The following is a 13,082-nucleotide window of genomic DNA, read 5'->3' as shown; positions in this document are numbered from 1 at the left end:
TAGTTTGTGATGGCGGATTGGGGTCAAAAGTTGGGATAGTTGGCTGGATGGGAGTAGATGGTTGGCTCGGTTCAGAAGGGAAATCGGTTGGTGGATTGGGAAAGATAGAAATATATGGAGAAGATGGTTCTGGTGAAGGAGAAGGATTAGAAGGTGGTTGATAAGGAAAAATGTGTTCATTAAAACGAACATGACGGGCGATATAGATGCGTTCAGTAGAAGGGTCAAAGCATCGATAACCATGGTGAAATGGGCTGTAGCCAAGAAAGACACACGGAGTAGAACGAAATTCAATTTTGTGACGATTGTACGGACGAAGATAAGGAAAACACTGAGACCCAAAAACTCTTAGGAAGGAATAATCAGGTTTATGTTTGAAGACATGTTCAAAAGGAGATTTGTTTGAGGAGACACGAGAGGGCAACCGGTTAATTAGATACACAGCAGTTTCAAAGGCAAAATGCCAGAAACGTTGAGGGAGATTAGACTGAGCCATGAGAGACAAACCAGTTTCGACAACATGACGATGACGACGTTCCACAATACCATTTTGTTCGCTTGTGTGTGGACAAGAACGTCGATGAATAATACCAAGGTTTTGACAGATGTTGGAAAGAGGTCTAAATTCGCCCCCCCCCCCCCCCAATCGGATTGGATACTCTTGAGTTTGGTGTTAAACTGGCGTTCGACCATTTTGATAAAATTGATTAATGTGATAAGAACATCAGATTTTTGTATTAAAGGATAAATCCACATATAGCGTGTGCAATGATCAACACATAATAAAAAATAACGATGACCATTAAAGGAGGGTGCAGGCGAAGGACCCCAAACATCACAATACACAAGATCTAAAATATTATGGCTACGAAAAGTTGAATCATTCAAAGATAATTTTGTAGATTTTCCCAACTGACAAGAAGAACATAAATTGTTTGATAATTTGTCCGAAACTGGTAAAGAACAATAAGAAACAATAGAATTAAAAACTTGAGCATGAGGATGTCCCAAACGTTGATGCCAAATCTTCGAAGAAGCTTTGACAGCAGTGAAAACAACCTTGGGCAGAGACTTGAGTTGTGGAAGACGGATAGAGTACAATCCTTGCTCACTGGGGCCCGTAAGGAGGGTAGTGCGTGTAGATTCGTCCTTCACAACAAAATAAGAGGAGTGAAACTCAAAGAAAACATCGTTATCAAGACAGAATTTTTGAACTGATAAAAGATTTTGTTTTAATTCTGGTACATGAAGAATATCAGTTAAGTGAAAAATTTTGTTGGAGGAGTGGATTTTTGAAGAACCAACATGAAGAATAGGGATAGTTTTACCATTACCAACAAGTAAAGAATCGTTACCATAATATGCCTCTGAATTGTCTAGGCTGGATAGATCTGGAGTAGCATGATGAGAGGCACCAGTGTCAGGTTTCCAAGCAGTGCCAGAAGAAGCAGGACCTGAATATGCTGCATAATTGGCTTGAGGTGCAGGACGTGACTGAGGCTGCTGATTGGGACATTGTGAGGGCAGATGTCCAATTCCACAACGATTACAATGACCATAAACCATGTTTTGAGTCGAAGCCCATGAAAATTGACGTGAACCACCGTTATCTCGAGGTCGCGGAGTAAAACCACCACGTGAATTTCCACGTTGGTAACCACGAGAGTTCCTACCACCACGAGTATTATTATAAGACCGAGAACCATAAAAAGCCTGAGGAGTTGAAGACATGGAAGTTTGCTGGCTCATTTGAGAAGTCAGTAACTGAAGATTATGAATCTGTTGTTGTAATTGATCAATAGTGGGCTGATTTGGTGAGGTATTGGCAGCCGAGAAGTGGTGAGAGGGTGGGGGCTGTGGTTGCGGAGATGAGGCAGAAGAGGAGTAGGGGCCGAGAAGGCCTGGTTGGTTAGAGGCAGCAAGGAAGGCTTGAGGCTTGGTGTTTAGTGTGGTGGTAATGAGATAATCATGATCACAGAGAAGAGCATGAATCTCGTTGAAGGAGATTGGAGGAGAACGAGCCAACAGATTGGCTTTAAGACCATTGTACTCTTCTCGTAACCCTGCAATAGTATGCATAACAAGATCTTTATCTTTTACCTGTTGTCCAATATTTGCCAAGGCAGTAGAGTATTCTTGTACCCGTGAAAAATAATCGGCCGGTTTTTCATCGCCACCTTGAGAATTCGTTGTAGTTGATTTTTGAGGGTGAATTCATGGGAGGCTGTAGGAGGTGCATAGGCCTGCTCTAAAGAAAGCCAAACCTCACGAGAGTATTTACCATGAACATGCTGGTAGGAATCTTCAGACACAGTGGTTATGATTAGGGTTCGGATGTGAGCATCGTTTGAGATCCACGGGGTGTAACTGGGGTTATCAGTGGTGTTGGCTCCAGTGGTAACCTTTTGTTCAGGACAGGGTATTGTTCCATCAACATAACCAAAGAGATTGTGTGATGTAAGAAACGATTCAATCATGGATCGCCAATATCCATAGTTTTTGGGTTTGAGGGTGAAAGCAAATTTATGAGAGTTGTGGGTGGTTTTCTCTTGGTTGGTGAAGGCGATTATGGCAGCCATTGATTTTTAGGTTTACAATAGGGAGGAAGAAGAAGATGATAGGGGCGATTAGGTTAGAGCCAAGATTTGGCTCTGATACCAAATCAGCGTAGTGAAAAAGGGTAATTGAATTGATTGAATAATTATGAAGATTACATCTAAATATATAGAACTATGAATTACACTTAGATACCCTAAACTATATTATAATTAACCAACATAGTCTAATATTTTTAAATCATGCAGAGCACCTGAATGCACACACGGCATGCGTATTTAGAGATGGGCATAATCGGGTATTCTGAATACCCAGGTACTCCCCGGTACTGATATTACTTAGCGGAACCGGGTACACTTAGAAACCGGGTCCGGGTTGAACCCGGGTAGAAGTATAAAAAAACGAAACCGATGTAACCGGTTACGGGTATTTTCGAACCGGGTTCGGGTACAGTTTGGAACCGGGTATTCCGGGTACTGACAGGAACCGGTTCTATCGGGTACTTTCAAACCAAAAGCTGCATATCACTATTTGGAACCGGTTCCAACGGGTATATGACCGTTGGGACCGATTTTATATTAAAAAATTGTTTTTTTCCTATAAAACCCCAAATTCTCACCCTTCACTCACAATATTACCCCAAGTTCTTCATTTCACCTTCAACTACTAGTTCCAAAAACAAATCAAACGAAGAGAGGATGGCATGCAACGAAGAAGTGGTGATGCTTTTGGAAACCAAAAGAAACCCGACTATTTGGAAGCACTTCGACTTGTGTTTGATGACCGACAACCACGAAATGGCTAGGTGCAAGGGATGTGGAAAGTTTATGAAAGCGGCCGCCAACTCCACTCTAAAGAAGCACACCGAACACCATTGCTCTGTGACGAAGGCGAAAAACGAGAAGGGTGAAGGATCCGGTTCTTCTAATGTTTAGGTTGTTGTTGTGTAATGTTAAGTTAGGTTAGGATTGTTATGTTTTAGTAAGTTAGGTTTGGTAATGTTTAGTTAACTTAGGTTTGTTATGTAATAGTGTAATCGTTTGTTATAAATAAACGGTGTGTTTTAGGTTTAGTAACGGGTTATAAAAAAAAACTCAAATAAATATATTAACTTCCAGTAACCGGTTTCCAGTAACAACATTTAAAAATAAACAGAACCGGTTTACAGTAACCGGTTTAAAACTAACAAAACCCGGTTCAAAATGTAAAACAGTAACCGGTTTACAGTAACCGGTTTACTTCTTTTGCCTTTTGCTTGTGTCAGGTGCGGAACTTTCACATGCGCTACGCTTTGGTCCGGCCGTTTCGGTACATTCATCTTCGGAATCGTTAGTCTCTACTTCGTCGTCCTCCTCTTCTTCAATAATCTTGTGATCTAACTCCACTTCGTCTTCAAGACTCGTTTTATGTTGAACACGGTCAATTGCATCCAAATGATCCTTTAGGCAAATTTCCATCTCGAGCGATTCCGGTGTTAGTCTTGTTCTTCGAATGGATAATACCCTACCACTAAGAGAAAAAACACTTTTCGAAGCTACCATGGAAGCTTGGACCGTTAGTATATCACGAGCCATGGTGGCTAGAATCGGGAATTCCGATTCTTTTGATTTCCACCATGCCAAAATATCAAAATTGGTATATTCCTCGGCGGTCATAGTATGCGAATAATCATATATTTTATACCGACCGAGTTCACTTGATGGTTCGTTACCCCTTTGTTGCTTGGCCATTTTGTCTCTAACGACATTCAACATGGTTATGATCGGGTCTCCAATAGTTTTATCGTTAGAGGTCGACGACCTAGACGCAAACTAATTGCTATGTTGTTTTTCCCCATATTTTTTTAAATAATGATCATAAAGCTTGGACAAATTCTCGTTGAATAATTTTTTCGTTTTAGGTTTCAATGTTGGATCCTCCTCATGCATATCCAACTTGTCATATATTTCTTCGATTAAAGCTTCAACACCCGGTACGTTTAGAATTGGATTCAACACCCGGTCGTCGAAGTATCCAAACGGCAAGGCTTTTTGAATCACCAACTTCGCCATCCTATCACGAGCTATCTTTTGTTCATAGCGAAATATTGTACCATCTTTTGAGAGTTGAACTTGACCGGGTGTCAAATCTTTTAAAGCTTTACAAAACTTTTTAGCATGTTTCGCTAAAGTCGAGTTAGAGTCCTTGCTTAACAAGGCGCCACAATGTTTACATTGGGCCTTTTGCGAACCGTCACTCATTTCGACCAAGTCCCAATTGCACCATACTTCCACATTGCGATTATGTGATAATGTTCCAACAACATATGGAGCGGTTTGACTTGTAGGAACATTATTGACGGATGGAGAATTTGTGGTTTTAGAGGTCTTTGAAGCCATTGTAGAAAAGTATAAGAATTAGAAGAAAATGATATAAGAAGAATAAGAGGATTGGTGAGTTAAAAAATTGAAATTTGAAAATATTATATAGGAATCGGTTCTAACGGCTAGTAACTGGTTCCAACGGATAGAAACCGGTTCCAACGGATATATTAGGCATTTATGCATATTAATGAGCTTGCAACGGATAGAACCGGTTCTAATGGTAACAAAATACCGGGTATACTGGAGGAACCGGGTACTGGCAGAACCGGGTACATGAGAGGAACCGGGTACGGGTATAAACCGGGTAGGGTTCGGAACCGGGTACTACCCATTTATTATGAGAAAAAATGGAACCGGGTAGGAACCACCGGGTTTTTTGAAACTGGACCCGGTTCTCCTATGTACCGGGTACGAACTGGAACTGGTTCCGGGTCGGTTCTACGGGTCCGGGTTTGGAACCGGGTATTATGCCCATCTCTATGTGTATTTGCGAATTAACATAATCATGACCTATTTACCCTGATTTTTTTTTTCGTTTTATTAATGCTGCAAAACAATTTTACAAAAATAAATTTATAGTTGTCTAATATAAGTACATTTTAATGTGTATAACCTAATGCTTATTTTCTTTTTTATCTTTTAAACTTTGACATAAAACATTTAAGTTGTTCAAGTCATGGTACGATACCATATATAAATAAAATGTCAACCCACAAATCTACAAGTGACCCAATCCTAACTTGTTTAGCTATACGTGTTCACATCTTTAACATGAAACTAACCACAACACTTTTAGCTTAGACTCAATCCTATGAATTTAATGTCGTGTCAGAAATTCATACACTAGATGCCACAACAAATAAAGGGTTGAACCAAGTTGCCATAACGAATTTCGAGCCATGTCAAAAATTCATCTCTTCTCAATTGTTGAGGATTTACAAAATACTTGTAGATACCCTATACAAGTTTCGCCTAGACTCAAACCCGTGACTTTTATGGCATGTCAGGAATTCACACCTTAGATGCCACAACAAATAAAAGGTTGAACCAAGTGGTCATAACGACTTGTCGAATTTAAAGCCATGTCACATATTCATCTCTTCCCAGTTGTCTAAGAAACATAATAGTTTCCACAATCAAATGATTCTCAACTCATGCACTATTATTCAAAAGTTCTATGATCATCAATAATATAGTAAACTCTTAATCCAAATCCAAACCAAAATACGAAATGCAACAATCGAACATGTGTGTCGATAACTAAGAAACTATGTGGATTTTAGCGAGTTTGCAATGTCAATAACAAAGCGATAACGCACGTCAGATTTCTGAAGACGCTCCATGGCAGTGTTGATATAGTCCATGGGGATGAGCTCAATTGCTGCTGTTATCTTGTGCTTTGCTGCAAATTCAATCATTTCTTGTGTCTCTTTCATCCCTCCAATCAAACTTCCTCCCACAAGTTTCCTCCCTACAATCATGACAAAGTAGACTTTGACTTTAGTTTCAAAAGTCAAAACTAGAGATTGACCAGAAAGTCAGCTTGCTTATGTTCTATTTAGTATTTATAACAAAACAAGCAATGCATTGAGGAATATCAAAGCCATACCAAATAGCAAAGGGAAAGCAGGCAATTCATGTGGTTTGGTTGGGGCACCAACCAAAACCAATTTGCCATTAGGCTTTAGGAGGCTGATTAAAGGTATTAGAGGATGATCAGCCGAAACGGTGTCGATAATACCATCCATAGTACTCACAGCAGCCTGTACAAACAGTTAAAACAAAGGAATAATATACAAACTGAATTTAATGTAATTAAATGAGAGCGACGATATGATCATAATGCTGATGACTGCCAAACGCAGGTGTGAATGTGTGAAATATAAACAAAAACCACTAATTTAGACGATTTAGGACATGATTGATCCATTCAAACTTTATATTGGAGGGCTTGATTGTGCTATTCAAGTTTTAGGGATTAGGAGTCTATGGGCAAAGTCTATAACTATTTTCAAAAGCATAGGGACAGCTTATAATGTAACTAAGTCAACATGTTAACAAGAGAAATCATAGGAGGTTTGAGCTTACAAATAAAAATACTGATGAAAATTAGAAAAATGGTTATTTTAACCAACTTTTAACATGTGACTGCGCGATGGTTAAATAGTCACATCCGAAGCAAAAAAAAAACATTTTTAGTGCTAAGTATTAAAATCTCATTGGCTAAACAAGATGCAACCGTATTTTAGCTTTTATAGCCCAAACCATGCCTTTTTGGACCGACGTCTCAACTCATGACTGATTGCTTGGCCACAATGTTTTCGTCAAAACCAAGCAAATGTTGATTTTTATAGCCAAAACCGTGCAATCTGCCACAAATGAGATCGTGTAGTGTCTTTTTATCATGTTATGCTTTCGTGTAATCATTTGTAACACTAGGGGTGAGCAAATTAACCGACATAACCGAACACCCCTATGGAACAGTATTATTTCATATTTCAAAAAGCTAGTAAATAACGATGTATCCAATAGTCATAATTACCTGCATCTGTGGTTGATCACTGCTGACCAAGAATGAATCAGCACCAAGTTTACTCATAGCTTCTTCTTTTTTCTTAAGGTTGGTGCTGATCACAGTAACCTTAACACCAAGAGCTTTAAGAAACAAAACAGCAACATGACCTAACCCACCAAGACCAACCACACCAACATGCATTCCGGGCTTATCAAGCCCATAGTATCGCATGGGGCTGTAAACAGTAATCCCAGCACATAGTAAAGGTGCACCGCTATCGAGTGGAAGGTCTTTGGGCCAGGAGATGATGAAGTGTTCATTGCAAACCATGTGGTCCGAGTAGCCACCATAGGTTATGACAATACTGCTATTGTAGGTCATGACATTTTTCGAGCAGTATTGCTCTTGATCAGCACCACATTGATCACATGAACGACATGATCCAACCAAACAACCCACCCCAACTTTGTCACCAACTTTGACTTTCTTCACCTTGCTGCCCACCTCAGTCACCACACCCACAATTTCATGCCTGAGATGAAGCAACTTAGTTACTAGTTAGCATTCCGCCTTTACAACCACACCTTAAACGAGTTGAACGTTTAGTGAATCCTTCGACAAGAATTTTGTTTGTTCGAACTCAACAAAAGTTTTTGTTCAGCAATACTAATTAGCCCAACCCAATAACCCATCAACCCAATCAATTTTTTTAACCAAGCCATTAGGATATTTGGTTGTTTACTTTTGATTGGTGTTCGCTTGTTTTCATTTATGTTAGTGTATTTTGTTCCTTTGTTTTAAAACGCGCGCATCAGGAGCGAGTAACGCATGCATCACACGATGTGGTGATGCAATCGATTCCATGATGCGCGCATCATATGATACGGTCTGATGCAGCGCCTCATGCAGCTAACCAGTAATTAGACATTATTGCAAAGGGTATGAATATTTAGAATCTAACTGAACAAATATGACCAATGATTGAGCAATGGGTTTGAGTATTTGAACAAATTAGATCATCGATCGAACAAATCTTACTAGAAATGATGAGAATAACCTAAATTTTAGTATTTAAAAGTTAACTTTTTAGTATTTTTTAATAACAAAAGCCTGGAATACATGATGACCGCGCTTTGTACATCATGTATCTCGCACCAGCTTTTGTGATCAAAACTCATCAGATAGCCACACACCTTAAGGTTTATTCAAAATATTAACGAATGAGCATAAACGAACACAAACACGCTAAACCTAAGCAAGAAAATCCATTCGTTTAAGTGCTAGTGTTTGTTCTTAAGTTAATGAAACAAGCATCGTTCGTGTTAATTCGGTTCGTTAACATACATTAAAAATAAAATAATAATAAAAACACTTCGTGGGGTCAATTAGGGTTTTACCCAGGGATCATGGGATACTTGGCATTGAGCCAGTCATTCTTGATAGAGTGAAGATCTGAGTGACAGACTCCACAGTACAACACTTTAAACCTCACATCTTCATCTCCTGTTTCCCTACAATCAAAAACTCAAAATAACTTACAAAACAATTTTAACACATATTATATACACTGTTTACGTAGATCTTAACTGTGTCATTGATCACAGCACACACACACACACCCCAAAATCCAAAACAAATTAACGTTGTTTAAAGCGAATGAAAAACCCTATTCGCCACAAATTTCAAGTTTAATGTTTCACCGATCTAAGATTAAGATATCAAAATGTATCAGAATGTGGATCGATCGCTCGTATCAGTGAAAAAAATAAAAATAAAAAATCATGACAATCGAAGCAAAAAATATATAGATTATATATACCTGCGGGAGAAGTTGATGGGGGAGAGTACGCCAGAAGAATCCCTAGCGGCGTATCCAAAGGCCTTCACTGGGTGCTCAGTCTCCGGTGAACTCCCCATCGACGATCACGCTGTGTGTGTAAGAGAAAGAGAAAATGTGAATACAAAATGTGAGCGTTTGACGGTGAAATGTGTGTTATGTAAACTATATATAGGGCTATTGTGGGGCTAGGGTGAGCTCGCGAGCATGGCTCTAGTTTAGACCAAACCGGCTAGCTAGTCTTGAAGTTTGAACTAAGCCGGCTTAGCTTGAATGTGAAACCGAGCTCAAAATTTAAGCTTGAGTTCGGCTCGGTTTCTAAAAGATCGGTTTGAGCTATAAGTGCAGAGCGTTCCTACATTTTTTGAGACCCTAAGCGAACTACGAAGTGGGGACCCTAATTTCGTCGATAAACTCTCCTCCAATCCCGACGTCATGGGTGATTACCCTTACTTTTTCGTCTAGTGATAGTCGATAGCCTAGAAACTAAAAGCAGATTGTGATGGGAAGTGGGAACGATGATTGCGGCTGTATTAGGGGTTTTAGGCCGCTAAATGTTGATGATTAGGTCGATGGTTGTTATGTTGTAATAGTTGGAAATCAAGGCGAAATTGGTTTTGAAACTTGACCTTTTTTGCTAAACAATATTTATTTTGGGCTCCTTCAATGAAAAACTAGTTTAGTTTTGAAATAAATGTATTTATTTGAGCCTAATACATACATATACTATATAAAAACTTTCAAAAAACTTGAACACTCTTATTTTGATGGCCCTAGGCCCATGTCTAGGTTGCCAAGGCTATGGAGCCGGCCCGGTATAAGTGTATGCATAGTGAAGCGCATCAAGAGGTGAAGAGGGCCTATGGCGCCTATATGGAATGTGAATTTCGTGGAGCACGATGGTGACAGGGTGATGTTGGATGAATATGGGTGAAGGTGGGGTTGGGGAATGTGTTTTATGGGGTATACGGTGGGGGTTATGTGATGTAAGTAAGGGTTAATTTACACAAGTAAATATAACAAGCCAACTTTGACTTGAGTTTAGCTCGTTACAATCTGAGCCATTTTTTAGGAATCTAACCCTAGGGATTGTAGTATTGTACCCTTCTTTCTGTTTCAATGACTTTGAGGTATACGTGTCTGACCTGTTATATTGGGATTAAAATATGAGATATTTTAAAAATGATTTTCTTTAGTAATTGCATCAAACTTAACATAATTACCTTTTTTAAGATTTCACATTTTTAGTTGAAATTTAATATTTTGATACGAGATATTCTAAATTCGGTTTTCGTTACTATTACTTTTTTTTAGTTTTTATATGACTTAAGAATTTTTCACACATTTTACTCTTAAATTTAGTTATCAGTTGAATTTTAATATTTTAATTGTGATTTAATGCAAAGGTGCTCAACTTGTTATTGGTCTATAATTTATTTGCATTTAGATGTGAAGTCTTTTAGGGAAAAAAAATTGGATTTAGATGTGAGGTCTTTTAGAAAAAAAAAAAAATTCGGATTTAGATGTGAGGTCTTTTAGAAAAGAGTAAATTACTGTTTTGGTCTTTGTGGTTTAATCGGTTTAACCATTTCAGCTTAAAAAGGAATCTTTTAACATATCAAACCTCGATGTTGCATGTCTTGTAATGTCTTGCGTAAGATTTAGGACCATACCTCTTCAGTTAATGAGATATGTGAAAAGGAGGGAGGAGAGTGGTGCATAGGTGGCGGTGTCCGATTGTTAAAAATATATCATAATATTCAGTTTTATATTTGTTATTTTTATTTTATTCTTCTTATATTTGTTTTTGGTTTGCGTATATGAGGTGGTTGAACATGTGGACTGCTTGTCACAAGTTATTGCTGGACTTGTTGAATTGTAGCTGATCAAAGGAGTGTTGCAAGTTGGACTGATGCATGACTTCGAGATGGGCTTAAAAATATAGATGGGCTTAGGCAACATGCTGTGTTCGGGAGTCCAGATATACACAAACTGGACAACATTTCTATCGAAGTTTCTTTATCTCTCTGTCTTCAACGTTACACAATGCCATCGTGAATTAGGATTTTCTTGCCAATGATCTCTAGATCAAGTGGTGGAGGAGTTGCATTTCTCTTGAAAGATGCAGGTTTGACTCCCACTTGGTGTAGAGTGAGGTACTAGTGGGCAGTGATAGGAGACCCAGGGAAACCTGGGTTGGATCCTTGAGCCAAACCGGGTTTACCGGTAATTTTACCGTCGTGCCTATGGGCGGATGGGTTACCGGGTTTTCCCCGGAATTGGTGGTGGACTCGGGTTACTCTCGGAGTACTCCGTTTGTCCAGTGGGTGCCCCGAGAGTGCTTGGGATTGAGTTTGTTGGCCGTTCAAAAAAAAAAGTTTATGTGTTTGGTGTAATCAGATCATTAAGTTATTGATCTTAATGATCTGATCTTCTTTGTGTAGTTGTATTGAGAGTTCTTCGAGTGATTTACAAAGATTTGTCGTAATAATTCATAATAAGTTCTGTTAATTCCATTTCTTTGACACCGATGGCGTTGGATGAAGTACTTTCTAGTCTCTGGAGATGCTCTAACAATTAAAAGTTTAAACATGTGTTATTTGGGTGACCATATTTCTAGTTGGGCCGAGAATGTATACTTCGGTTAGTCCTTGACTCCTTGGTTAACAATTAAGTAAATTATCGGGTTCTGTCTTGGACAGTTGGACATTGGGAGAAACCCACCAAGACCAAGTATTTTGTTCAATTGTCATTAGCCCATGAAATTTATTTGAGTTGGCCCATGACTTCAACATACTCAACTAATGTTGTGTCCTCAGCCCAAGCAATTGATTTGAGTCGGCCCCATCACAATTCACAAACAAAAACATTTCATTTTCATCTAAACTAGCGACGGGAACTCGATCAATATCAGTTCGTTATGGTCTAGACCCTCTTTATAGCAACCGAAAAAACAAAAAAAATAAGGTTGTGATATTCCCAAAACGATATCAACACATGTTTTACATCGATAGAAAACCCTAAAAATGAATATTGGTACCGGTTTTGATAATTTTGATATTGGTACTGTGTTGTTCGTCAAACGCCAAATCAAAAAGGAGTAAAAGCACAAATCAAACAATGTACCTATTATGTTTTTATGATTAATGCATGTATGTTATCAAATAAAAAGTTAAATCAAATAATAGATGGCATATTATTTAAAAAAAAAAAAACCCTCTTTTCATCATGTTTCTTTTTAATATATAACTTTTAAATGTGTAATAAAATGTTTATCCATTGTAGGTAATATAATTTAGTATGTGAATAAAATGTATATTAATAAGTTTTGCTAAAAAAATGACATAAAATGAAGTTGAAAATATATTAGTGAGATCACTGGAAAATCAAGCACCCTGCTATCAAATTGGTTTTGCGAATTTAGCCATTTGTATTTCAATCTTTTTATAATATAATTATCCACGTGATAGAAAAAATCAAGAGCAAATACTATTCATGAGCTCTTTCCATTCATATGTATAATAGTCAACCCAGCATCAAAACAAATGAATAAATAAAACAAAAATACCCGATCAGTAAATACAATGCTACATACGACAATTCTTGAACATCATATGCATTCATACATACGATAATTCTTGATAAGGAAATACGTACATTCGTGGATACGACAATTCTCAATCAACAAATACATCCATAACATCATATTGTTTGTGTTATTTGATTGTTCATAACTTCATATAGCAAGCCAACAAGGCAACAACAAAAGATATCAATACAAAGGTGGTCAATATGTATCATTAGTTTGAAC

At 38.1% G+C, this 13,082-nt stretch overlaps 1 protein-coding gene across 1 annotated transcript; it reads right to left on the bottom strand.

Annotated features, from left to right (window-relative positions):
- Positions 1–5,961: 5,961 nt before the first annotated feature.
- On the bottom strand, positions 5,962–9,419 carry LOC110923586 (8-hydroxygeraniol dehydrogenase). The gene is made up of 5 exons (XM_022167660.1): positions 9,254–9,419; positions 8,832–8,945; positions 7,462–7,966; positions 6,529–6,682; positions 5,962–6,390 (listed from the first exon to the last, which is right to left on the bottom strand). The coding sequence occupies exons 1-5, from the start codon at positions 9,349–9,351 to the stop codon at positions 6,188–6,190; spliced, it is 1,074 nt and encodes a 357-aa protein (XP_022023352.1). The 5' UTR covers positions 9,352–9,419; the 3' UTR covers positions 5,962–6,187.
- Between the last annotated feature and the right edge of the window lie 3,663 nt (positions 9,420–13,082).

The sequence above is a fragment of the Helianthus annuus genome, chromosome 17 (assembly GCF_002127325.2).
Source record: "Helianthus annuus cultivar XRQ/B chromosome 17, HanXRQr2.0-SUNRISE, whole genome shotgun sequence".
NCBI classification, from domain to species: domain Eukaryota; kingdom Viridiplantae; phylum Streptophyta; class Magnoliopsida; order Asterales; family Asteraceae; genus Helianthus; species Helianthus annuus.
Note: the sequence above shows the minus strand (reverse complement) of the source record. Positions and strands in the feature narration are given on the sequence as shown.

Coding starts and splice junctions, on each gene's coding strand:
- LOC110923586 (XM_022167660.1), bottom strand. CDS start 9,351: ATGGGGAGTTCACCGGAGACTGAGCACCCAGTGAAGGCCTTTGGATAC. Junction 7,967..8,831: donor AAGTATCCCATGATCCCTGG/GTAAAACCCTAA, acceptor GCTTCATCTCAG/GCATGAAATTGTGGGTGTGG. Junction 6,683..7,461: donor GTGATCAACCACAGATGCAG/GTAATTATGACT, acceptor CTGTTTGTACAG/GCTGCTGTGAGTACTATGGA.